Raw genomic sequence first — 26015 nt, forward strand, 5'->3', positions numbered from 1 at the left:
TGCGCTGCCTTCAGTGGCTGCTGTAAGCACGCACTGGCTTCTGCCATTTGCTGGCATCAAGTAACTGACGAGATACCATGACGCGCACAGGGTGAGTTGTGCTGAAGAGTGCGTCAGGAAACACACCCCTCCAGATGGCCTTAATACACGGACACAAATTGGCTGCAGTCCTTGATTCAGAGGAAAAACGAACAAACAGTCCTGAAATGGGGTGTTTGTGTGCCGAACACAAGACGACACGATGTGCTGGGAAAGAAGGGGATATGACGGGAACTGTTCAATAGCCGACCACTTCTCGTCAGATCTGAGAGGTCGGATGTTCCTTCCTCTTCAAGTCTTTTGTGTCATTCGATTTTTTTTTTTTTTTTAAAAGAACACGATGTGCTCCTACCCTACTTGTGTGGTTCATGTAAGAAATGACTTGGAAAATGAAAAATCAGTGGTGCCGAGACTACTGACAAGCCCTGCTGGTGAGAGTTCTCACGTGTTCATCTTGGGTCAGCAAACAACCAGGAGCAGCTCTGCTTTGAAACGCCTGCAGTGTTTCCCACTCTTGGCTCCAACTAGTTGTAAACATTTATTAATTTAATATTATTGGGTTTGGAAATATAAAGAGCCATTGCAGTTTCTGCTCAAGATGAAAAGTATTAAAAAACAACAACGACCAAAAAACCCCCCAAACATAACGCACGGCCTGGGTCTGATTCTACCTTCAGCATTTGCTCATTTTCAGCTGCAAAGAGGGAGACGGAGCCGAAGACCAACTTGAACAGCTTGAGATACAGGTTGGAGAGCTCGACGTTGGAGCCCATCTCTGGCAGGCGGTCCAGGAGGTACTCCACCAGGATCGTAGCGAACAAAGCAGAGGTAGTAGGGTTTGCCAGGAAGGAATTGGCAACAATCTGTCAAAACGAGAAATGCACGTGACAAAAATCACCCCGTCCACAAAGCAGCTGCAAGAAAAAGCAATCAACTTTTCAAAATTACAAAATCAAATCTGTATCAGACACTCCAGAAATGAGTTATCCACCAAAAGGAAAAAAAAAAAAACCCACCAAAATTGATTTGAGCGTTGCGTGGAACAGTTCACTTTAAGAACTCAAATCTGTCATTTCACCCTCACTGTCAAGTACCAAGAGCCTACGTCTAGCACATACTTAATTTCTACTATGAAAAGAACTGGTCCAAAATACCTTGAGCTTTTGAAAACACTTTTGTTTTTTTACTACGGCCTAACAGTTCTGTTTATGGACCATAAAGAAAGCTGAGCGCCAAAGAATTGATGCTTTTGAACTGTGGTGTTGGAGAAGACTCTTGAGAGTTCCTTGGACTGCGAGATCAAACCAGTCCATCCTAAAGGAAATGAGTCCTGAATATTCATTGGAAGGACTGATGCTGAAGTTCCAATACTCTGGCCACATGATGTGAAGAACTCACTCACTGGAAAAGACCTTGATGCTGGACAAGATTGAAGGCAGGAGGAGAAGGGGACGACAGAGGATGAGCTGGTTGGATGGCATCCCTGACTCGATGGACATGTGTTTGTGCAAGTTCGGGGAGCTGGTGATGCGCGGGGAAGCTTCGTGTGCTGCAGTCCATGGGGTTGCAAAGAGTCGGACACGACTGAGCGACTGAAATGAACAGGTCTCTATAAATTTTGCTCTACAAGCACTATCTTTAGGCACGTTACTCAGAAATAAAAGGGATACCAAGTATTCGACACATGTTGAAAGAACATAAGAAAGGAGCGTCAGTCATACCTGAAGAGCATAATTTTTTGAGATTCTTTCCACCATGTAAGGGACTGTGGTTTGAAAGATTTCTTTAAATGTCAGCGGATTCATCATTGTGAAGACACCAGCAAAGTGCTCCAGTACTTCCTTCTCTTCCTTCATCCTCACCGTTTGGCAGTTTGCTACTCGGATGTATGTCTGTCCATTTCCTGCTATCTGAACCTTGCACAGAGGAAAAAACCACACGGGAATCAAAACCAAGTCTGAACATATTCCATTTCATGACCAGATCAGCTGCGCACTAAAGAGTACCTGAATTAGAAGACAAATGTCTACTGCCCACCCGCTCCCATCTTCTAAATTCTCTACTCTCAAGTAAAATTTGTAAAAAAACCCCAAAACCTTTGTTAGCAGTAACAAATTCAGTAAAATTAAATCTCATTTCTACTGCATTCCCTTTATACCACCTGCCCCTCAAAATACACTGACATGAGAATTCTCACCGTCGACGCAACCCTGTGCTACAGAACAAACTCAGCCCGGGAACATCAGTAGCAGACCACCCTGGTGAGACTCCTGCTGCCACCAGCACCTCAATCCTCAGAGGAGCCTGGCCTGAGGGCGTGGCCTCACCTGGTAAATGTCTAAAGCCTGCATCGCGTACTTGACGAGCTTGATGTAAATCTGGGTCTCTTTGGGCTGCAGCTGCTTGTTGGGGATGAACTGAGCTTCTGGAAAAAAGAGCGCACAGTGAGTCGCCGGGAGCAACACCCCACCCAGGACGAACACATCTAAGCGACTCAGGAGCGGGATTACCACCAGGAGCTTTACACGACGTGATGCCCCACGTGATGGTCTTGACGCCGCAGACCAGGGTTTTGACCAGACTCCGACAGTCCGTGACCTGGAACGTCTGCTTGTCCTCCTTGTCCTTCTCGCCTTGCTTCTCAAAGGGCGGCACGGGGGCTGGGGTCACCGGGGTGGCGGGCGTGGGCGGTGGGGGCGGCGGCGGGGCGGGGGCGGGGACGGGGGCTGGGGAAGGGGCTGGGCCCGGGGCTGCAGGGGTTGCGGGCACCCCGGGCAGGGCCGCCTCCACCGCCCCGAGCTCAGACTGAGGCTTGCACTTCTTAAAAATGGCAGAGAGCTGGTACCGCGCGATGGTGTGGAACTTGAGAACAAACACCTGTCAGGAAGGGAAGGTGGAAGGCAGACTCAAGTCACTCTCTTCACCAGGCCAAGCGCCTGTCCAGAGGACAGAACAGACTCTCGGAAGCCACCTGCTGGAGTCGGTTGTTTCCCCTCCCGAGTTACTAGAGGAACCTCCCCCAGGGAGAAGCAGGGGGTGACCAGGCTGATGAGCAGGGCTGGGACGTGCCCTGGGTGCGCTCCATGACCCACACTGCCCACCCCTGACCTGGCACTGGACACCTCCCTAGAGATGTTCACGGACAAGGGAGCGCTGGGCTACACAGCGTCACGGGAGACACCACTCCAGACTGTCCTTCAGGAGAGTGCTGAGCACGCCCGTGGTTGCCTCCCTCAGCCCTGACTGTCCTAGGAGGTGGCCCGTGACTGTCCCGAGCAGGGGACGAGCAGGCCAGCAGAGAGGGTCCAGCATCTCGCCGCAGGACCCTCGGCTAGTTGATGAGGGAGTGGGGACTTGAACCCAGGGAGTCTAAACACCCAGGCCCCAGCTGGGCGACCAGGCGGCCGTGAACTGCGGGTCAAGTGCTCGGTGAACACACAGCGCGGGGAGGGGGAGAATGCGCGGGGTGGGGCTGGGCGGCGCGGGGCGCGCGGGGCGGGGCGCGGCGGAGCCGCACCTCCAGCATCCGCATCAGCACGTCGCGCCCGTTGCCGCTCTCCTGCTCGCTCTTGGAGCGGATGCAGTCCACCAGGTTCAGCAGGAGCTTGCAGGACATGGTCTGGATGCTGCTGGGCAGGGACTCGTCGTCGATGTTCTTGGCGAAGAGCTGGACGGCGAGGGAGAGGTCGCTGAGGGGCAGGTGCTGGCGGACGTGGTGCACGAGGTCGGCCAGCGTGCTGTAGGCGAGGGGCCTGCGGGCAGAGACCTCCGCTAGCGCGTCTCGGCGTGCCCTGGCCCCGTCTGCGGGCCACCAGCTCCACCGCCCCAGGGACACCGGCGGCGGGACGGCTGGTCTGGGCACACTGCACCCGGTCCCGCGTTCCCCGTTTCCTCCTCCCGGCTGTAGGAGTGAAAGGCTCCAGTCTTGTCTTATTGCTCAAATCTTTTCTAAGTTGAAAAAGATGGTTGCCTTCTTGCACATAAACGCACCTCCATGTTCATACCGTGACACCTGGTTAACCTGAGCAGAACCACCTACAGCTGGGCCCTGCCCCGAAGGGGCTCTGCTGCTCAAATACAAACAGCCTGTCAATTAGTACCTTATAGGTCATGTGTCACATCTCCTACTTACAAAACAAAAACACAACACTAGTCAAACAGCTCTACCTACAGTGTAAATCAAGACAGCGACTCTGATTCAGCCAAGGCACATAGCAAACCGAGGCATCTCTGAAACTTCCTGCAATTCTCGATCCAATGGGAGAGGAAAAGCCCACAGCCCACGTTCGTAGGCGCTCCTGACACAGTGCCGGATCCCTGGCCCCAGCGCTGGCTTTACCATCATACCTGAGAGTCTCCCGAGCGGTGTATCCTGAGCCAATCAGAATGGATTCATCAAACAGCTTGTCCATGCACGGAATGAACTCTGGAACACAAACATTCATGGCCTACATCACTAAACAAGTCAGGCGGCCAGCAAGTCCCGTAACGGTGCGTCCACAGGAGCAGCTCTGCGCCAACCAGCCACCCAGACTTGGGAAAGCGGGAAGGAGTGCACACACGATGCTTCAGTCCAAGATGCTGGTTTCGCTGGGCCACGCCAGCCACGGGCCTCACACACATCAGTGTCAGAGATAAGCCGTGCGCCTCGTGTCCCTGGCGGGGAACCTGCCCCAGTGCTTCATGGCAGTTCAGTCCAGGGTCCTTGAAAGCTGGTACCGACCACCTAAGGGGGCGGTAGTCCCTAAATGCCCCTTTATCCACTGCCCTGAAGTTGTCCTTCTTAAAGATCTTAAAGTTGGTCATCGTGGAGAAATAAGGATACTTTATGTAAACTAACAATGGGCTTCAAAATAAATATCTGAAATCTTGTTTGGAAGAAAAAAAACAGCAGCCTCTAAAAGCTGAATTCAACCAGTCAAACATCTAACCTAACTTCAGAGAGTAGTGTCTTGGAAACCTGTTGATCTCTGTAGAGTTAACAAGACTGAAACCAAGCTTCACGGCCCCAAAAGAGTGCCTGATAAAGAGCCACCCTGCCTGCTGGGTCGGGGGTGACCAAACAAACATGAGAAAGGTTTCTATCCGTCAGCACTTCAGCACGGACAAGCCTCCCACTGCGTGGCTCCCCACCACACCTCCAAAGTCGCTATTACTCAGATGGCGGAAAACCCAAAGTCAGTCACTCCAGACGCGACTCAGTCACTTCAGCAAACAGATTTTAAGACATTCTGTGTAAAACTGTTCATCATTTTCACAGCATGGAAAAAGAAAACTCTGTCTTCCTCTCACCTTTTAAAACTCGCTGGCTGTGAGTCAGAAAAAGCAAATGGGTATTTGCAGTGTCAAAAGATAGGCAGTCAGAAGGCAGAAACATACTGAGAGCTCCTCAGACTGCAAACTGGGCTAAGGAGACTGTCACATTAATTATGAAATTGTTGAAGGGATAAAGCAAGAACCCTGGGGGCAGGTGAAACAGAGAGGCCTTCAGAGAGAGAGGAACGAGGGGGAGAGGGGAAGAGGGGAGACACAGGAGAGAAAACACAGTCAGAGCAGCAATAAGCAAGGCAGAGGTCAACGGAGCCAGAACGCTGAGCGGGCCGACGGCCCAGCCCACGTGCAGACGGGCAGGCAGAGGCCGGGCGCACGTACGGTTTCTCAGCTCGGTGGTGAGGATGTGCTTGGCGGCGATGAGCAGCTCCTTCCGGAGGTGCGCGGTTTCCGCCGGGCAGTTTGAAAGCAGCTGTAGCATTCCTTTGACCATCTGCTGAGAGTACTTAGTCACCAACTCCTGCACCAGGGAGAGGAAAGCAACGCAGTTACATCGGTGGGCAGCTGTTGAGAAAAACCCAAGTTTTACAAACTTTAAAACAAAAAAAAATTTCAGGTAGGACTACAGTTGGCTCAGAGGACCCTCAGAAAGTAACAAACAAGCATTAGCCCAAAAGTCTGGTCAGTCTGCGTGTTGCCGCCCTGCTGGGAGAGGCGGCGACACAGGAGTAGTTCAATGGGATCACGGAGGCCCTTTTTGTTTTCTGCGTCTTTCCGTCCTTCAACAATGTCCCTGTTACAGGGAAGGAGGGAGAAATAAACCTCGAAGTTAAAAAACGAAATTCTTCACTCAGTCATCCCATCGACGTGAGTCACGAATGACACCTTTAATCAGCTCAGAATGAGCTCAAGTCACATCTGCCTTCTGAGGCATCTCAGGAAGTTATTCACGATAACTCAAGCTGACCAAAATATCAAAGGGCATCTAATTCAGATTTTTTACTAATATAAAAATGTCATCTCTTTGACATTCTGGGAAAGGCCAAAAACTATGGGGACAGAAGACAAACCAGTGTTTGCCACAGACGGGAGGTGGGAAGACAAAATTGACCATGTACGCATAAGAGGAATTTTTTGGAGGATGGAAATGTTCTATATTTTGACGTACTGGTTGGTGGTTAGGTATGTATTTGTTGATTCAGCAAACTATACACCCACAAAAGGTAAACTTTACTCCTTGTAAATTGTATCTCAGCAAACCTGATTTAAGACAGAAGTCAATGCGCTTACCTGGTAAATTCTGATGATGTAAGCTAAAAATGACAACGTTTTAATTTGAGCAGCAATGAAATCAGCATACAGCTCCTTGTTGTAAAGTTTATGTTGCCTACGTGAGAAGTGGTAAAATTGACAACATTAGCTCTCAGTTCTTTAGGTGACATTATATCACCTACAGTAATTACCAAGCCCAAAAGGTAGACTTCTACACAGCAGAAACAGTCAATGTGCCCACACTTTTACGCAGTTCTGGGTAACATAAGGAGGCCCTAAAGACATAAAGCAGGCCGTTCTACCAGGCCCTTGGGTAACCTGAACCCCAACAGTCAACGGGAGACCGACCCGCCTGCTGCCCAAGGCAGGCACCTATTTGAGCAATGAAAGACCTGTGCCACAGAGGTTCTCAGAGCGGATCCACCCTTAGATCCTGCACTCAAGTGACCCAGAGCCAGTCCAGGCTGCAAGTCAAGAGACAAGTGATAAGGGTCTGAGGAGGAATGCCGTGAGGTCAGGGAGGATGCTTTGCTGAGAGGCTTCACAGGGCCTGGCCCGGGCAGTGACTAAGGGTGATGGGGTAAAAGAGCCTCCGAGCCCTCATGCCAAGAGGGGCAGCAGGAAAACAGGCTTGAAGGTGAGGCGGCCTGGAACATCTCAAAGCTGAAATCGAGGACAGGAAGCCCTGATGACAGTTCTAAATTTACATGACACCAAGGACAAAGGGGGCATGTCATCTTTCCGAAACAAGGAATGAAAAAAACCATTACTATCATCATCAAAATTTAAGTTCAGAAAGCCACAAATACATACAAGTTAAACCAAAATTTTATCTAAGTTTCTTGTTTCACAAATGACGACGAGAAGTATAGAGCCATTTGGATTAAAGAGCGACGGCGGTCGGCCACGTCACTGGCCGAGAAATCTCACCTGGCTTGCGCAGATACCTGAATTGCAATGGTATTCATGATCAGGGGCACAAATTCCGCAACGACATTGTGGATATTCAGTTTGTAGAGCTAAAAGCAAACACATCAGATTCTTATGCTTCTTCACTCTGATTACAGCAAACTAATTTGGCATAGCAAAAACACTGAGATTCATTACTCGGCACACGTGTAACATACACATCTATTTGCCACAGTAAAGCAGGTGTGTAAAGTGCAGTAAAATGAGAAGCCCAAAACCCAGAAACTACTGGAAATACGCATACCTGATACATTAAGACAACAATGATGGGCAATTCTGCCAACACTTTCAAAGAAAGTGATCCTCTGGGAATGATGGAATGCTGGAAGAGAGGAATACAGAGGACTGTGGTCACCACCTTGGCACCTAAAATAGCCCCCATCACTGTCCCACTGCTGAGCACCACCCGGTCATAATAAAGGGCAGGGAAAACACTGACTCATCTCTGCAATTATCTGTGGTGAAAGCAGCAAAATATTTTGAAAACAAAGCAAAGAATTATCATTCAATGTAAAGGGTTTTATATTTTACAGCGTCATCACTTGTAGAAAAATCCTCAAGAAAATGTGTCAAAAAGACATTCATGGAGAAGGAAATGGCAACCCACTCCAATATTCTTGCCTGGAGAATCCCAGGGTTGGGGGAGCCTGGTGGGCTCTGTCTATGGGGTCGCACAGAGTCGAACACGACTGAAGTGACTTAGCAGCAGTAGCAGCTGCAGCTTATATAAAGTAGCTACCATAGTGCTCAGCGGGTGTTGCCCATGTTATTTCTGTGTGAAATGAAAATGCTGATTCTTTTGAGGATTAAATGAAATAGTGTAAAAAAAAAAAAAAAAAGACATTCAATTGACTGGAGAAATTAAAAAAAAAAAATTTTTTTTTTAATCTGTTATAGGCTTCCCTGATAGCTCAGTTGGTAAAGAATTTGCCTGCAATGTGGGAGACCTGGGTTCGATCCTTCTGTTGGGAAGATCCCCTGGAGAAGGGAAACGCTACCCACTCCGGTATTCTGGCCTGGAGAATCCCATGGACTATACATAGTCACAAAGAGTAGGACTCGACTGAGTGACTTTCACTTTCAAAAGAAAAACACTAAGAAATATGTACCTAGTTTTATTCAAAGGTACTTATAAACAGGAAAAATACTTAAAATAAATAAGAAAAAAATAAGTCTTTTAATACATAAAATCTCAAATAGGTAAGGAAAATATCAGCCTCAAAACACAAATGGACAATGAATGGATAGGAGAAGGGGAGTGAGAAAAGAAACACAGAGACCGATAAACAGAAGTTCCTAACTCAGGAAGAGCGAAGAAATGAAAGCTTTGTTCCTTAGAAACTAAAGTGCAGTTTCCTATTTATCTTAGCTCATATTGAAAGTCTGCAAAACACTGCAGTAGAACAAATACAGGTGATTGTCTTGATTTAATCATAGAACACAGTCATAGTACATACTCAATACATATCCCCTCTGTGGCAAGTGCTACAGATTTAACACATGAGCTGCAGAAAATAACAGTGTTACCTTCACAAAACTCGTGGTTCATGAACTTTCCTACAATGAGAAAATGCAAGTGGCGGGGCTGTAACATTCTAGAACTTCCATGCCCAGAGCCCACATGGGCAGGCACTGAACTACAGGCTTATATGTAGTTTAAAGGGACCTCACTACTGCTGAAGCTAAGGACAGACCAGGGCCCCCCGCAGGGTCAGCTGCTCCTTCTGGTTCCCGATTCCAGCACGATTCTGAGCGTCTCTGCATCAATAGTGAGCGACTTCACGTGCACACCTACAGAGCACAATCAGTGAGGCTCTTGTGCGCACACATTTATTTGCTTATTTTAAACGTCTCCATGTGTGTAATTTTTACAAAAAAAACAAAAAGCTTAGTGGTCTAAAAAGTCAAGAGCTCAGGCTTCCTCTATCGGGGGAGGAGACGCGGATAAAAGCAAAGCTAGGAGCGGAACAACGGAGACACGCACGGCTCTCGTCTCGCTGTCATCACGCTCGGGGTTCACCTTCACAGCGATCGTCGTGACCATTCCGACCATCTCTGGGGGAGGGACGGTGTTCTCGGGGATCACCTGAGGGTTCTCAAAGTAGCGGTTCTACAGAAAAAGAATAGCAGTCATTTTTCCCAAAGTCAAACACAACATTCCTCTTAATAAAACACGCCTGACGTGGGGCGGGGGGTGCTCAATGTCCTGCCCACGTATGCAACACCAACCCCACAGTACTAGGAGCCCCCCTTTTCTCAGAACCATGAAGATAATACGACACATTCTCCACCTCCAGCGGAGAACAGACTTGCCCACAGCACTCTCCACTAGTTTTTCCTGGCCGATGGAAGAGGAAAGGCGTGCCACGTGAGACTGCTACCTCAGTGAAGCAGGAGGATGCAGCCCAGCTCTCTAGTGATGAGGAACCAGGAGCTGGTCCCTACTGAATTAACTTCCCAGTCTCCTAAATAAGGTCAGATATGGAACAGAAGCCAAGAACAAGACGTCTTAAAAAGCCAGGAAGGGGTGGAGAGGGAGCTGGGAGGGGGGATTGGGATGGGGAATACATGTAAATCCATGGCTGATTCCTGTCAATGTATGGCAAAAACCACTACAATATTGTAAAGTAATTAGCCTCCAACTAATAAAAATAAATGAAAAAAAAAATAAAATAAAAAGCCAGGAAGGACCTCACTGGCATGCTTTGTTCTCAGTGGAATTTGGGCTTCATGTTAAAAAAAAAAAGACAGCTTCGTAAGAAAAACAGCTCTTCTTTGATCAAAATGGTAGCTGACACGTTGATAATTTGGTAACTTGGGAGGCAATGTAAGTTTTACACACTACGAGCATCACCGCCTCAATGGACATGAACCGGAGCAAACGCCAAGAGACGGCAGAGGACAGAGGGGCCTGGTGGGCTACAGTCCACGGGGCTGCAGAGTCAGACACGACTGAGCAAATGAACAGCAGCAGCAGACTAAAATCCTTAGAAAACAAAAGGTCAATTTTCCCATGTGTTAATTCTTTAAAAAATTCAAGCTTAAAAAAAACCTTTACAGTAGAAACTCTGAAACAAACACGTTTATGGACAATGATCTTATACCACAGCATTATTTGTGGTAGCAATGAATTGAAAAATGGGGGGAACCAGGGAGAAGGTCAGAGTACACGAATACGGCAGAATTATCGGTCACTCAGAACTTCCAGAGAGAGCCAGACTGCCAGAGAGAGCCCTGGAGGACGCTCCCCACTGTGACGGCTAGTCCCAGCAATGAGGGGGGGACGGGGAGCGAGGGGGCGCTCCTCTTCCACTCCACACACTTGAACGAGTGGCCCTGCTCAGAAATAGTTCAAGATATGGAAAAATTTTAATGACATAGAAAAATGTTGCAAGTATACACCACTCCCCAAAAACCTTCAAGACTGTGAGTGCAAACCATCTCTACAAAACACAAAGTGAAACTGGAAACAGCAACGTCAATGGTTGCTTACAAGTAAAAAGATAATTATGGACAATTTGTTTTCCTTTTTTTTCAATGCAAAACTTCTACAAGAATATACTGCTTTTATGTAAAAATACAGTATTTAAACAATGAAACCAAAAGGACTCTTTTTCAAGTGGCTAATTTATAAACCGCTATCTGGGAGATGGTAAAGGACGGTGAAGGACGGAGGAGCCAGGCATGCTGCAGTCCATGGGGTCTCAAGAGTTGGACACGACTTAGCAAATGAACAGCAACAATTTATCAACCTAGATTCTGACTAAATGTTCCTTGTTGTAAAATCAGTACCCCTCCAATTATTCCTTTAATCCTTTGGAATAAGGAAGGAATATAAATGATAAATTCAAATAATATAAAAAACGGCATACCACTACTTTTGGAAGCTCCTTGTAAATCTGTTTCACAAAATCCAAAAAATGATGAATCTAAAAAAAAAAAAAAAGACAATATAAAGATATCTGTAAACAGAAAATGCTTACAGTAAGAAAAATACCAATAGTCTTCATATATAAGATCCCATGAAACAGGCAAGAAAAATGCCAGACTCAAGATACAAATAGGCAATGAATGTGAACACACAGATCAGAAAAAGAAAAAGAAACCAAGACTGATCAACAGAAAACAAGTTTTCTAATTCAGGGAGAGCAAAGGAATGAAAATGATAATAAATGCCACGTCTTGCCTTTCAAAAAGTAGTAACACCACAAGCTGGAGGCAGTGAGCCAGGGAGACTCGCGCGCACCGAGGCACGCAAGCTGCTGAAGCCCTCTGGACACAGGGGACCAGTGGGCTCAGAGGCGTTCGAACGTGACCCCTGTGACCTGGGGATCCTACTTCTAAACGTTCAGTCTACAAGGTAATTTAAGTTGTAAACAAATACTAGGTTACGGTCATAAGATAAAAACTCTGAAATGCCCTAACTATCCAAAACTGTAAAAGATTATCATATACCTATTACAAATTAACTTTACAAAACATTCATGATTGGGAAACATACATACAAAGTGAAGGGAAACAATCAGGATGTGATATGCTATCCACAGTTGAATTATAAAACCTACAGACACGTAAGGTGGGAAAAAAGAAAGGAAACTCAGAGTGAAAAATTCACACAGCAGAAGGAATCCATCAGTGCACTTCATAAATGCCATCAGAATAAACACTTACTTCCTGGGTGATGGGCGGCCTGAACTGTTTGTGTAGTTCAATAATTATTCTCAGACAAATAAGAACGTTTTCTTCATTTTCCGTCTTTAAAAAAAATACATTTAGAAGAGTTATATTACTGAAAACTTATCTTACTAAAAAGATTAAATAGTATTTCCTCAGCATTTTTCACATATACACCCTCCACCAACCCACTTAGATGTGATCTGCAGAAAACTGATAAACCCGCAGAACACAGCCGACCCAGACAGGACGTGTTGGTGGCCTCCGGTGGACCAGCTGACGATTTCCCACCTGTAGGTTCTGCCAGAGTCAACAGATGAGTAACCAGCAAGTCACACTATGAACCAAGGTCTTAACGACAGACACGTCTCACTGCTTGCAAAGACTGCCAGAATAACAGCTGAGCACCCCAGGTGCACTGGACGTGCTAACGCGGCACACACCATGGGAGCTGGGGTGCCATCCACATCCCAACAGAGGAAGCCAAGGCTCAGGGCGAGAGGAATGAGGCTGATGTGACGGAGCCCGCACACGGGCAGAGCCAGGGCCTGCGCTCAATGCTACACCCCCCAGAGCTCATCTTCCCAAGGGGCCCAGAAGCACGATGGAACGCTAAACATGTCAAGACTGAGGACAGCAAGGAAACGATGCCAGAGGCTAGCTTACCAGGTACCACATGGATTAACCCCGAGAATCTGAGCAACTCTTCACGACAGCCATACAAACACAGAGGCGCAAAGCCAATGACCCCCGAGCTCAGACCCCCGAACTCTGTCAGCCACCACCCACTATGTCAGCCAAGCCCCCAGTGACTCAAAGGAAGATCTTCATTAAATAATCCTTCTTAGTAATCTGGCTGGCAAAGTGGGAGAAAACAGGCAGTTAAGACAACTTCTATTTGTGAAACAGAACTTCACTGATAGGGAAACGGTTGTTTACACACAGGATTTTACTGTAAGAAAGTCATTAAAAGCTTTGAAAGTGGCTAAATAAAAAGAACTCTCCAAAGTTACCTCTAAAAAGCGAAACATCACAGATAAAACATTTTTGGTATGAGGACGAAGATGCTCGTTGGTTGGTATCCGATGAATTATTTCAAGAACAAGCTTCCGCAGTTGCTGTTGAGGAGAAACAAAGGGTAAATATGAAACCCTTCCAAGAGTTCCAAGATAATTTTTTGCATCCTACAAGTGTCACACACGCCTGCACCCAGCACTGGGAGCCACCGTGCTACAAGATGGAGCCCATTTTACAAACAGTCCTATAAATTATTTAAATGTAATCCCAAGCATGTACTACAAACTGGTATTTTCAGTATTTCCGTAGCTGTGTACTAAGTCAAGTAAGCCAAATTTTCTTCCACACCTCATGACCACTGCCAGCAGAAGGACAAAAACGAGTGCGGGGGTGTGAATTTAAGACAGAAAGAGCAGAACACCAATGAAACTTCATCGGCCATCTCCCTGCATGGTCTCAGCTCAGCTCCCGGGACGGGCTCTCCAGGTACCTCGGACTGAACGACTGACCGTATCGCAGGCTGTGCCAGGCTTTCGTGATTTTGTCTACTGAACCAAGAACTCAAACGGAACTCAGAGGTACAGCTCAAGCTGGCACCACACGAGAATGTTTCATTTAGCAATTCACTTCCACTGGTGCTGAGGTAATTTTTAAAATTCTTTAAGAGATACAAGCTGAAACATTTATAGGAAAAAAAAAAAGATGGGGCTGTTTTAAAATGATCAAGGTCAAAGTGTGTGGGGGAGGTGCAAAGAGGAGGTGGGGGTGTAGATAAGAGCGGGCAGTTACAGGAACTGAAAACAGTGTGAGGTTAGAGTTGGGCGTCAGGCATGGGGTGGAATTCTCCCCCCACATGTACACATGTGTGAACTCAGCTACAACACGCAGCCCACACACGCGCACTGGCCGGCAAGTGTGGAGAGAGATGGCCATGGGGAAATAAAACCAAGACAGCTGCCTGAGGAGGCAATGGCCGTGGGCAAAGTGACCCTTATCCGACAAAACCTCTCTCATTTTTAAGGGCAGCCCTAAGCGTTTTGAGTTGTTTTCAATCACAAGGGCTGGGACCCCTACAGCAGGACATTCTTCTCTTGAACAGATTACCTGGGCTGGTTTCTCCTGAAGAAACTGAACTTCTCCATCTTGAAGAAACGTAAGGAATCGAGGGATGATATGTTCCAGGAATGTGGAATATTGAGGAGAGGAAGTCACATTCTAATCATGCAGAAAGAAAAGAAAACCGCTGTTAAGGTCTATGTACGTATAATTCCATTGCAAATTCACATATTACAATCATCTCAAGAAACATTTTAGGAGAGCTGATAGCATTTTTAAAACTTTCAGATGCTTTAATGATAACATAGTTTGAAATAAGTTGACTGCTGCTTCTGAAATCCAATTCAAGAGAACTAAATGCTAAAATTTACTGCTCAGCCTAGAAAAGCTGATGCTGTGGAGAACGTATACTTTGGAGCCTGTCGGGGTTGACTTTGCCACCCTCTAAGGGGACTTGGTCTGAATCTCTTCATCTGGAGAATGAGGAGCCTGACCACACTAAAATGGAAAACTCTAGGTTAGTATGAGTTAGACAAACATCACGGGTGTTAAAAGGAGATTAGGAAATGAAACTGCGTTCTGGAGACAGTGAAGTCAGATGGTGACCAGGGCAGGGTCCAGACCCAACTCAGCAAGTGTAGACCTGGGACAGGCCCCTGGCCTCCTGGGCCTCCGGGTCCCACCGGTGAAGAGGCTATCACCTCCTGCCTCAGGTAACGGTGTGAACAGCACATGAGCTGGTACACGGAAAGCCTTCCGCGCTGCCCACGGTAAATGCTCAGCGTCCCCTCACTGTTACTTACAGCTCGCCTGTGCTTCACAGACACTGTGCCTTTTACTCTTCCTCACTCAATCCTCACCATGACTCACTAAGTATTTTGTCCATTTCACAGATTTAAAAAAAAAAAGCTCGGAGCCTGCTGACTGTTAGTCACAAAGCTTTGGGAAGTGGAGTCCGCTTACGAGGATCTAACACCCAAGGGCTCCTCCCTCTTCCCCCTGAAGGCCTCACCTGCACATTCAGCACACACAACTGCACTCCTATCACGTGCTCAACGGGGATAAAACGAGGACGAAGGTAGACAGAGTTCATGTCCTTGGAGTCGGGGGAGGCAGCAGTGTGGTGGAGAAGACAGGTAATCAAGAAACGATTGGTAACACAGAATTATGATGGGGAAGCGCCAGGGTACGGGAACCTAACAACGAGGCCTGACTGAGTGGATGGAACCAATGGCAGAGCACACCCTCCGAAGAAGGGATGTGGATGTGAAAACCTAAGAGGCCAGCAGGGGTTAACACGGACAAAGCGGGAAGGTTCTAAGAAAAGCACGTGTGAAGGCACAAACTGATGAGAACGTGTGAGTGTCAAAGGCACTTACTGAACTTCTTAAAGTTTCCATGTGGCAGGGATGGGAGTACAAGAGGGAGGCGCTAAGCTTTTACTGTCATGAGTCTGAGAAGCCCATGGGTTGCAACTCAATGTGTCTGGCGCTGCAGACGCTGATCTGGGCAGAGGACACAGGTCCAGGGTTGCCTGCTGCCTGAGAATCTATGAAGGAGGAAATACAGGCAAAACCCAGAAAACTGTGTGCCGCCACAGGAACAAAGAAAGAGCCGCCATTTCCTGGAATACACACGCGAGCACTGGTCTCCCAGGGCCAAGTTCAACTCCAGGGGCTCTGAGCCCACAGCACGCTGGGCAAGGGGGCACCCCCAGGAGCTGGCAGCCCCTCCCCCAGCTGCCTGCGAATCACTGAGGACAAGAACTGAGCTTGTCACTTTTCATCCCCAACATGTAACTTTTATGAAACTTTTATGAAATATTCAAGGATTCAAGGAAAAGAGGGTAAGAGTCAAGTTGGAACACTATCAAGGTTATCTAGAAAGCCAGCTCATCGACCCGTCAGCACACACCATCCAGATTCCACAGCTTTCAAAGCATCTTAAGTGTCAAATTTCCCCCACAGGACAGATGCAACAAGTTGCTCAGTTATTATGCCAGGATTCCAACTCAGCCCACAGCTTTTCGATCCACAGGAATTTTCTCCATGATTTCTTTTTTTTTTCTCTCCGTGATTTCTAACTTGAACGTTTCTCTATTTTCTGTCAGGAGAGACGGCCCCTATGATACTTACTTGGCTTGGAATCTTATCCCTAAGTGGTTAATGAAATGAATTTCTAAGATTCCTCAAACCCTTGCACAGTCTTCATTTCACTCATTTCATTTAAATATTTAGTTCTGGGATAGGAGTGGCGCTAATTTAGAATTACTTTCTGATGGTCATTCCAAGTGTTTCCTTCTTCGAAGGACTCAGTTCTCTGAATTTCATTTAAGCTAAATGTCTATCAAATAGATTTCAAAAGTCACTATTTGGAAAAGCCCCAAGTGCTTTTCATTCTGCTAATTTCATCAATGCATCTGAGACCGAAGAGGGAACTGACTTGCTAACTGCCAGACTCTCGCCAACAGGAGAGGAAGGGGTGAGACACTTCACTGGAAGAGCCCCCTGCACCCAGGAGGCCTGGCCTACCTGCCACTCCTCCAGCATCACAGGCGGCGCTGTGATCTCAGCCTCTCAGGTAAACCTCTGAGCGCCATGGTTCTGTCAATAAAATGCAGAATGCAGGCCTTTCCTGTTCTACTCCCACCTCTTTTTTCAGTGTTTAAGTGCTGTGTTTTTGTTTTTTTTAAACAGTTTGCACTAATAGCTTGGGTGGAAGAGAAAGCTCTTTTGCTCAATCTCTAAATATCTCAGGATTTTTTTTTCCACCTCAGTACAAGGCAACACGTTCTTAAAAACATCTATTTAACACAGAACAAAACCAAACAATTCCCCTACCAAACAAAAATACCATCCATTACTATAGATAGTAAGGTATCGGGTTCAATCCCACTCACATTCATCTCATGTTTAGTGATGCAAATGACAGAGGCCAGGAAACATTTTGTCCCTAACAATCACATTAGCTCTTTGAGAAAGGTTTTACCATCCCCGCATTAAAAACAAGAAAGTCACTTTCTCTTTGGCCTATGAGGCTGACTGGCACCAGACTAACCGTCAAGTTGGACAAAATACAGGTAACAGTTTTGGGCACTGGACCAGAGGCAGTGCAAGGCCGTGATCTCCAGAAGAGGGGGAACTCATCAGCCGCGCCCCACCTCGACTCTCAGCCTGGGTCCCATTTCCCGACTGGGCTCAGGAGGCCGGAGCCCAGGGTAGGCACCTGGAAAGTGGCTGGAATCTGCAGGGCAAAGCCCCAGAGGAGAAGGAACTACAGAATGGGGGTGTGGATGGTCTCCCCAGAGTCCCGGACAGACCACTGGGCTGTACTTCTGGTGAGGGAAGGTAAGACTACCTGAGGCTTGCCAGGGAGTTGGGGCTTGAGGACTAAGAAATGAAGAGACGTCAGAGGTCTAGCAAAGTTAGAGGGTACTGCGGGTCCCGCCTCGACACAGTGCAGGGACCTAAACGCCTGGAGACACCTCAGACACTCAGCTGACGAAGGACCACGCCCCCGAGGAAGGCCTAGTTTAGCCCCAACCCAACAAAGCCTAAAATCAATCTCCAGTGAGAGCCACACAGAGATGGGGTTCGGAGGTTGAATCCTACCAAGTCAGAGGGACTCGGGAAACCCCTTGGGCTTCCCACAGACCCTCTCTAGCACAGCATAAAACCAAACCTCCGCAAGTTCATTGAGATCGGCCAGCACCTGCACTGCTGACTACAGAACAAATATCAACTCTTCCAAGAGAGGTAACAGAACCGAGTGTCCCTACATTTCACGCACGATGTCTGGTTTACAATCAAACCTACCAGACACACAAGGAAGCAAGGTAACGTGACCTATAGTCAACAGAAATCAACCTTGATAGAGCCCAGATTTTATATTTAGCAGAGACTTACTATAATAAATATGTTCAAAGTATAAAAGGAAAATATGGTCTCAATAAATGAAAATGAGGAATCTCTGCACAGAAGTGACATCTAAAGAAGCAGCAAATGGAAATTATAGAAAGAACAGTGACTAAAACTTTAAAATTAAAAAATACAAATAAACTGAAATTTAAAAATAGCATAGCAGATTGGAAATGACAAGAAAACAGCCATTGAAATCTGAGGACAGATCACAGAACAAAGAGGGAAAAGACAAGAAAAATGAATAGAATCTGAGCAACCAATATAAAATCGTAGAATGTAAGACCCAGAAGAGAGAAACTGAGTCTCGAAGAAGTTATAAACAGGAGAGCCAAAACTGAAAGCCAGCACTCATTCCACATAGTAACATAACATCCATTACTTAACGTAACAAATCTACAACAGAAGTCTGAGTGTATTCTGAAAGCATACGCCTAGAAGAGGTATACGGTATTTGAAAAGTGAAAAAAAGGCCAAATACCTAAACAAAACAACATTTCTCAACACTGTTTGGGGCTCAACTATCACTAGTGTGAAGACAGTGGACAGCACTGTACAGATTTTCAAATTTCAATTTTGAAATACAACACATTACATTAACAAAGAATATGACTTTCCGGTGACCAGCGAAAAGACTACAAAGGAAACTGTAGGAAAGTACATGTTGAGTATGTATCTCAAAGTGAAAAGGTATAAAATATAAAGCTCATACCTCGAAATTTTCACTAACTTCCTGCATCATTTTTAACTTTGTTTCATCAGCTGTAAATAACAAAACAAATGATCAGGTAATTGAAATTATGTTAAGGGTGTTCCTAAGAATTACTGGATTTAATAATTTAAGAGAAGCAATCAGATCTTATCAGTTTGACTGTCATGGTCCAAAAGCAGGCATATAACTAGTTCCCTAAAACCAGTCACACGCATTCGTACTCCGACACACACGTGTGCATGCACAGACAAGGACACACATACATACACACACACACACACACACACACATGCCTCTTTGGAGCTCCAGCCAGCAATGCTCATCAGTTTGCTTCTCCACAAGCCAGAGAAGGGGAAGTTAGGAAAAAAGTTAATGTGACTACTTATCTCAGTGTGGGCATCATCTAAACTGAGATGAAGGTGTCACATCAACACATTTCTTAATGACAAAAAGCATCAACTCACGTGTGTTTACATCTGTGAGAGCTGCCACAAACTGAAGGTATTTTTTCATCAGAGTGGTTTGGTCAACCACCGTGGCCCCTTGTGTTGCAACAAACGCCATTTTTCTTTTGAGTTCGTTTGTTTCTCAAGAGAAAAGTATCATGTCCATAAGTTCGCCCAGCCTACGAAAAGAAGCACATGATTAGCTTAACTTATTGAGGGCATAAATTCACAGTCTCTAGGAAAATCTTACCTAAATGCCTGTGTTAATCTAAATACTTTGCCATTAATTCAGAAAACCACATGACTCTCTCTGCTTTTTTTGGAAAGTAAAAGTTACTAAGTCCATTCTATTCATTTCTAAACATGACTTTTATACACAGATGCTTTTCTTTCCTAGAGTATGTCCATCTTCTCCTAGGCAAGGGGTCAGCAAACTCTCTGTAAAGAGCCAGATAGTAAATATTTTGGATTCTGTGGTCTGTCACAACTCCTGAGCTCTGCTATAGCCACAAAACATCCATAGACAACTTGCAAATAAATGAGTGTGGCTGTAACTCATAAACCTTGACTTATGGACACTGAAATTTGAATTTCACTTGAATTGTACCATGAGACATTATTCCTCTTTTGATGCCCCTCCAACTATCAAAAAAAAAAAATTGTAAAAACCATTTTCAGTTTTTGTGCTGCATAAAAGTAGCCACCAGGCTGTATGTGGTCTGCTGACTGTGGTTGGACCCTCTCTGCATTGGGTGACCCCAACTTCACAGTGCACTAAAATCACCAGGTACCAAAGGTGGACTCCCAAGCACCAGGCAGAGAGGAGCCCTGGGAAGCTGTAAATTTTGTCCCCACCTGGGCACACTTTAGGCACTCAGGAAACGCTCCTGGGATGAATGCACAGGTGCTTCCAAAGAGCATCTCAGCGAGTTGGAAACAGGTGTGGATGACCACACTTTGAGCACTGCAACTCCAGGTGGAGAAACAGACCTGGTTCCTGTACTAAGAACCCTACTAAGAACCTGGTCCAACTTTTTATCCATCCTCCCTGCGTGAATACCCGGCTCGTTTCACTCTGCACGAAGGCGCAGTTTCAGGACTCGATTTTCTTTCTTCCTTCAACAAATACAGCACGAACTCCTCTGCAGGCTCTTCCACGGCCCTGCCTCCCAGCTTACGCTACCCAGCAGCTCCCACTTCTGCGATCCCCAAGCGATGGGGACCACCCCCACCCCCTCCCGCCCAGAGACAAGAGAGAGCCCCTTCCGGCCCAGCGCGTAGCCCGCCGGCTCCAGGCAGAAGGCACTAAACGGAACCAACCGGAGGGGATCCCGCCGGCCGCACTGGACGAGACCCGACTTCAGGCTTCCTCCTCACTCCCCACCCCAATCCCACCCCCGAGGGGACCCAAGATTCGGGGTCATGCCCTCCCCTTGCCTAAGAAACTTTGGGGAGCTGGGGCGGGGGGGGGGGGGCGTGCGTGCCCGAACTTCTTAAAAGGCTCGAATCCCCCCTCCTTTCCACCGAAGGCATCAAACTCTCCCATTTTCCGGGACTCCGAGGGGCCAGGCTCGCTCTCTGCCCGGGCCGGGGGTTGGGGGGCGCCCCTGAGGGGAAGACCTCCCATCCCCACCTTGCAGGCTGGAGAGCAGCTCCAAGAGCCGGAGGCCGAGGGTGCGAGCCTGGCTCGGGTCCCGCCGCCGCGTCCCGGCCCACGTTCGGGGCTGGGGGTCGGGGTGTTTCGGGGTGGGGGGGAGCCCCCCGAGCTGCCGCCGCCGCCGCGCCCGCTCGCGACAAACGGCCCCGCCCCGCCCCGCCCCGCCGGGCCAGAAGGGGCGCTGTCGACGGCGCTACCTTCGCTCCGTGCGCCCGGCCGGGGCGAGCCAGGCGCCTGCGTGCAGGCCGAGAGCAGCCCGGCCGGCCCGGGGGTGCAGGGGTGGGACACGGGGCCCCCCCAAGCCCGCCTTTCTTATCGCCCCGGCCTCAAACGGCCCGCGGCCCCGCTCCTTGGGTCACCGTCCCCCGGTCGCCCAGCGCCCGCCTCCCAGCGCTGGGCTACGGCGGGCGCCGAGGGCCAATTCCCGCGCCGCTCGCCCTCCTCCGTCCCGCGCTCTGCCCGCTCCGCTCCCGGGCCGGCCGCGCCGCCCGGCCTGAGCCCCGGTGTGTGGTGGTGTGGGGAGCGGAGGGACCCCAGGGGCGCTCGAAGCCTCTCTCCGTCGCTCCGCTGGCCGCCGCGCCCGCAGAGGCCTCCTCACGCCCGGGCCCCGCCGGAACCGCCGCCGCCGCGCGCGCCTCCCGGGGCAGTTCCGCCGCCCTCTGGCGCAGCCCCGCCTTGGTTCCCGCACTTACCCCGACCTCGGCGGCCGGCCGCCCGCAAGCCCCGGCCCGAAGAGGCCCCACGACCGAGCCCTCGTCTCGGTCGCGCCGCGCGGCGCGCAGTCCCGCCCCCACTTAAAGCCGCCGCGCCGGCCGCCCGAGGACTAGGCCCGGGCGCACCGCCCTCCAGTGGGTGCGGCCTGGGCGGGCGGCGGGAGCGGGGAGGGGCGTCACGCCCGGGTGGGCACGGCCGGGCGCTTTTAAGCCTGCGTCCGCTGGGGCGGGGCTGCCGGCCGGGGAGGGAGGGGCAGGCAGGTGACCGGCGTCTCTGGGCTTTTTCTGCCCTGAATGTCTTCTCCGGAGCCAGGAAGCTGGGGAGGAGGGACGCTTGCGGGGGAAGTGGGGGCACCCTTAGCAGGTGGCGGACGGGCCTGGGAAGAGGCCACCCCTGAACCGAACGTGGCAGGCTGGGCGGGGTTTTCTCCTTCGCCGGCGTCCTGGGGGTCCTTCTGAGCCCGGGGAGGGGGAGGAGGTAAGGAGGGTCTTTGGGAAAGACCGAGGCTGCAGACGGACGGAGACCCTGAAAGCAAAGGGCAACCCAGGTGTTCTGCCTGGAGGTGGCCGGCCTGGTCAGTTCCTGCAGTTCCATCACCCTGAGGCTAGACCGCAGATGAGGCGGAGGCCTTGGACCAGAGCAATGATGACAGGGAGCGAAGGCCCTGATGCCCTGGCGCCCTGGCGTGGGCTGGACCTAAAGGTCCTGGAAGAGATACATACCGTCGGATCTCACCTATGACTCCCATCTTTGAGAGTGGTTGAATGATGAGCTGTTCTTGGAAACGTGTGGTTAGCGTATTAGATGGACAGAGCGCCAAGGGATGATCTGACGGACCTCCATGACCTGGCTCCACCTCCTTTTTTTGACAGTACTTCCCCGTGACTCCCCCCCACCCCCAACTATCATCACTAACTCACCAAAATCTTTGTGTTCCCTTCTCAGACAGATACATTTCACACCTGGTAATAAATAGAGCTTGCAATTCCTGCAAGATATCCTGTTCAGAGACACACTTCTTGCTTTGTTTAATGTCGCCTCTTAAGAACAAACCTTAGCTGAAGCACCTGGGATTGTAAATAGATGCATTGGTATTTAGTGCCAATTATTTCTGCCCCAGGAGAAATAAAGTGAGTTAGAACACTCCTTCCCCCATGAAAGAAGTTGCCCACTTGCAAGCAAAATCCTCTCTGCTCCTACCACCACCACCCCCAAAAGGTAGGGGAAAGTCGAAAAATCTAAGGGCTAGAACCAGTGTGCTAGCCAAGGTCATTTAATATTGTTTGCAGGAGGGAGAGGGGGTGGTAATCAAGAAAGAAGCAGCTGTAGACAAATCCCTTGATAAGTTTCAGTTTAATTGCATGTGATAAAGACCTAGAGTTAGGTCAGGGATAACACTGGCAAAATTCCTCCACTTTCCCATGGCCTTAGCTTCTCCTTTAAAAGTACTCATCATGCTGCTATGATTTTTGCCTGTTTTCTTGTCTGTCTCCTGAATTAGCAGTTGGGGACAGTGTCAACTTCATCTCTATCATATATTAATAAATGATATCATACCCCTCCTCTGCTTAAAACCCTCCAAAGGATAACCGTTTCAGCTTATCCTCAGCCCCTGGCCCTGTGCACCTTCCAACCTTATTCTTCGTGTTCCAGCCACAATGGCCTTGCTGTGCATCCTGTCCACCTAGGACCTTGGCAGCTGATTCTCCTGCCTGGAATATTCTTCCCTCAAAGGCATAAAGCAGGCTGTTTGTCATCCTTGATGAGCTCAAATGTCATCTCCTCAGAGAGGCCTTTCTTAAGGCCCAGTAGGAAGACCATCACCCCTGCCCCCCAATCTCTCATTATACTGGAATTTTCCTTAGAACCTGAAGTTTCTTACTTACTCATTTATCATCTGTTTCCCCCTCCTAGACGGAAGGCTCCCTTCCTGTCTCTCTTTACCAATGTATTTCTGTTGCCCATTGGATGTTGTCTTGGTCTCCTTAAGCTGCCACTATAGACTACCACAGACTGGGTGGCTTACCCAACAGAACTTTATTTCTCATAGTTCTGGCAACTGGGAAGTTCAAGGTCAAGGTGCCACCAAGGTAGGTTTCATTCTGAGGCCTCTTCTCTTGGCTTGTGGTGGCATCATCTCACTGTGTGCTCTCTCAAGAGATCAATCTCTGGTGTCTGTTCCTCTTCAATAAGGATACTAATCATATTGGATTAGGCCCCACCCTTATGACTGCATTTAGCCTTAGTTGCTTCTTTAAAGGTGCTGTCTCCAAATACAGTCACTTTGGGGGCTATGCCTTGACATATGAATTTTTCAAGGGATACAGTTCAGTGCATAATCAAATGTATAAATTTGTACCCTGAATGAACCCATAGGGCAGGATCAGCTGGGACACTACAGAGAATACAGGGAGCCCCAAAATATTCAGTCGGTGGGCATGAGCAGTCTGCAGAAGTGGTCCCCGCGTGGAGTGGGTCAGGGCCCCAGCCTGGCATTTTGAGAGTCACCAAGAACCCATTCTTCCTCTCTCTCCTTCCCCGATTACCTGTTGGACTGGCCCTGAGGGTCCCACCCCTATGAAGAACCTTCCCCCCGATGAATCAATAAATCCTCCCTAGGTCTTGTGTGAGTTTCAACAGGGTGACTGGGTGTCCTGAGGTCAAAAAATTCCAGCAGAAAATCTGGCAGAGTGGAGGTCTAGGCCTGGAACTATGAATTCAACAAAGAGATCACCCTGAACTCCCTTTTGCCCCCTCCAAACTACCATAGGATTTAACCCCAAAAGCCTCTCCAGAGCCGATCTAGGGTGACTGTTATCAGATCAGGGGCCCCCACTTCCCACAGTTACATTTCCAATGAAGGACAATGAGGGTTTGTGGTAGGAAGATGAACACTATGGCTGCTGCCCTTCTGTTACAAAATTATACTATTTTGCTAGGGACAACAGACCAATACACCTGCTTTAGAAAAATTCTCAGCAATAAGAATGTACCTCAAGACAGGTGCAGGGGGTGTCCCTGGTGGCCCAATGATTAAGAATCTGCCTTGCAATGCAGGGGACGTGGGTTCCAGCCCTGGTCCAGGAAGATCCCACATGCCTGGGGCAACTAAGCCCATGAGCCACAACTTCTGAGCCTGCCTGCTGCAACTCCGGAAGCCTGTGCACCTAGGGCCCATGTTCTGCAGCCAGAGAAGCTACCGCAATGAGAAGCCCGTGCGCCTCAACTAGAGAGTAGCTCCCGCTCGCCGCAACTAGAGAAAAGGCTGTGCAGCAATGAAGATCCAGCACAGCCAGAAATAAGGAAATAAATATCAAAATAACACTTAAAAAAAGACAGGTGCTGTGAGAGCCCAGAAGGAGGAAGGTTTCTGGAGGAGGTGATACGTGTGAGAAGTTAGACAAAGACGACTCAGATCAACATCAGCTTCAGGGTGGCCTTCCCAGGTGGTTTCTCTGACTATGGCGGCTGTGAAGTTACCCAATGTAATGTTACACATTTTTAAAAGTAATAAATGTTATTATTCCTTTTATACAGTTAGTAAATTTTACTTTTTTTAAAGAACATATTTGTCAGTTTAATTTTTTAAATTAAAAAAACATTTATTTGGCTACACCACAGCATGTGGGATCTTTAGTTGCAGCATGCAAACCCTTAGTTGAGGCATGTGGGATCTAGTTCCCTGACCAGGGGTTGAACCCAGGCCTCCGGAGCATGGAGTTTTAGCCACCGGACCACCAAGGAAGTTCTGCAGTTAGTACATTTTAAAAGCCACTAACAGCCAGACATTTGAATAATGTGAAATAGTTAAATATTTGAAACAATTTATAACCTTAACATACTCTTTTCTTCTCAAGCACACTGTTCTTCTCAATTCCTGATGGACAAGCAAAATTCCCCCAATTCCTTAAGCAATTCTCATAATGACAGCCAGCACTGATCGAGCACTTAACTATGTCCAAGTGCAGACTTCCTCTGTGGCTCAGTGGTAAAGAATCTACCTGCCAAAGCAGGAGAGGAAGGTGAGATCTCTGGGACAGGACGATCCTCTGGAGAAGGGAATGGCAACCCAGGCCAGTATTTTTGCCCGGGAAATCCCATGGACAGAGGAGCCAGGTGGGCTATAGTCCGTGGGGCTGCAAAGGGTCACATGTGACTTGGCGACTAAACAACAACACATGTCCAAACACTGTTCTATGTGTTCACTCATTTTACCCTTACTGCAGTCTCATGGGGTATTATTTTTCTTATTTTAAAGAAAACTGACTTGA

At 48.3% G+C, this 26015-nt stretch overlaps 1 protein-coding gene across 9 annotated transcripts in view; it reads right to left on the reverse strand.

Moving 5' to 3' along the window:
* Positions 1-21877, reverse strand: part of LOC122701884 (transformation/transcription domain associated protein) — an 88616-nt gene extending 66739 nt beyond the window's left edge. For 4 of the 9 annotated variants that reach the window (XM_043915304.1, XM_043915301.1, XM_043915303.1 and 1 more), the window contains exons 1-18: positions 21723-21877; positions 19392-19552; positions 18928-18977; positions 14347-14457; positions 13239-13343; positions 12223-12306; positions 11424-11480; positions 9536-9661; positions 7796-7873; positions 7513-7601; positions 6601-6697; positions 5692-5830; positions 4387-4465; positions 3557-3791; positions 2550-2916; positions 2367-2464; positions 1761-1955; positions 711-902 (exon numbers count right to left, since the gene is read on the reverse strand). In XM_043915304.1, the coding sequence (XP_043771239.1) occupies positions 711-902; positions 1761-1955; positions 2367-2464; positions 2550-2916; positions 3557-3791; positions 4387-4465; positions 5692-5830; positions 6601-6697; positions 7513-7601; positions 7796-7873; positions 9536-9661; positions 11424-11480; positions 12223-12306; positions 13239-13343; positions 14347-14457; positions 18928-18977; positions 19392-19491 (2202 nt within the window). In that variant the 5' untranslated portion in view covers positions 19492-19552; positions 21723-21877. Of the gene's footprint in view, positions 1-710; positions 903-1760; positions 1956-2366; positions 2465-2549; positions 2917-3556; positions 3792-4386; positions 4466-5691; positions 5831-6600; positions 6698-7512; positions 7602-7795; positions 7874-9535; positions 9662-11423; positions 11481-12222; positions 12307-13238; positions 13344-14346; positions 14458-18927; positions 18978-19391; positions 19553-21006; positions 21132-21722 lie in introns of those variants that run through there. The other 5 variants (XM_043915302.1, XM_043915300.1, XM_043915298.1 and 2 more) reach the window with 5 other exon arrangements.
* Between the last annotated feature and the right edge of the window lie 4138 nt (positions 21878-26015).

Source organism: Cervus elaphus, chromosome 10 (genome assembly GCF_910594005.1).
Source record: "Cervus elaphus chromosome 10, mCerEla1.1, whole genome shotgun sequence".
Classification (NCBI taxonomy): Eukaryota; Metazoa; Chordata; class Mammalia; order Artiodactyla; family Cervidae; genus Cervus; species Cervus elaphus.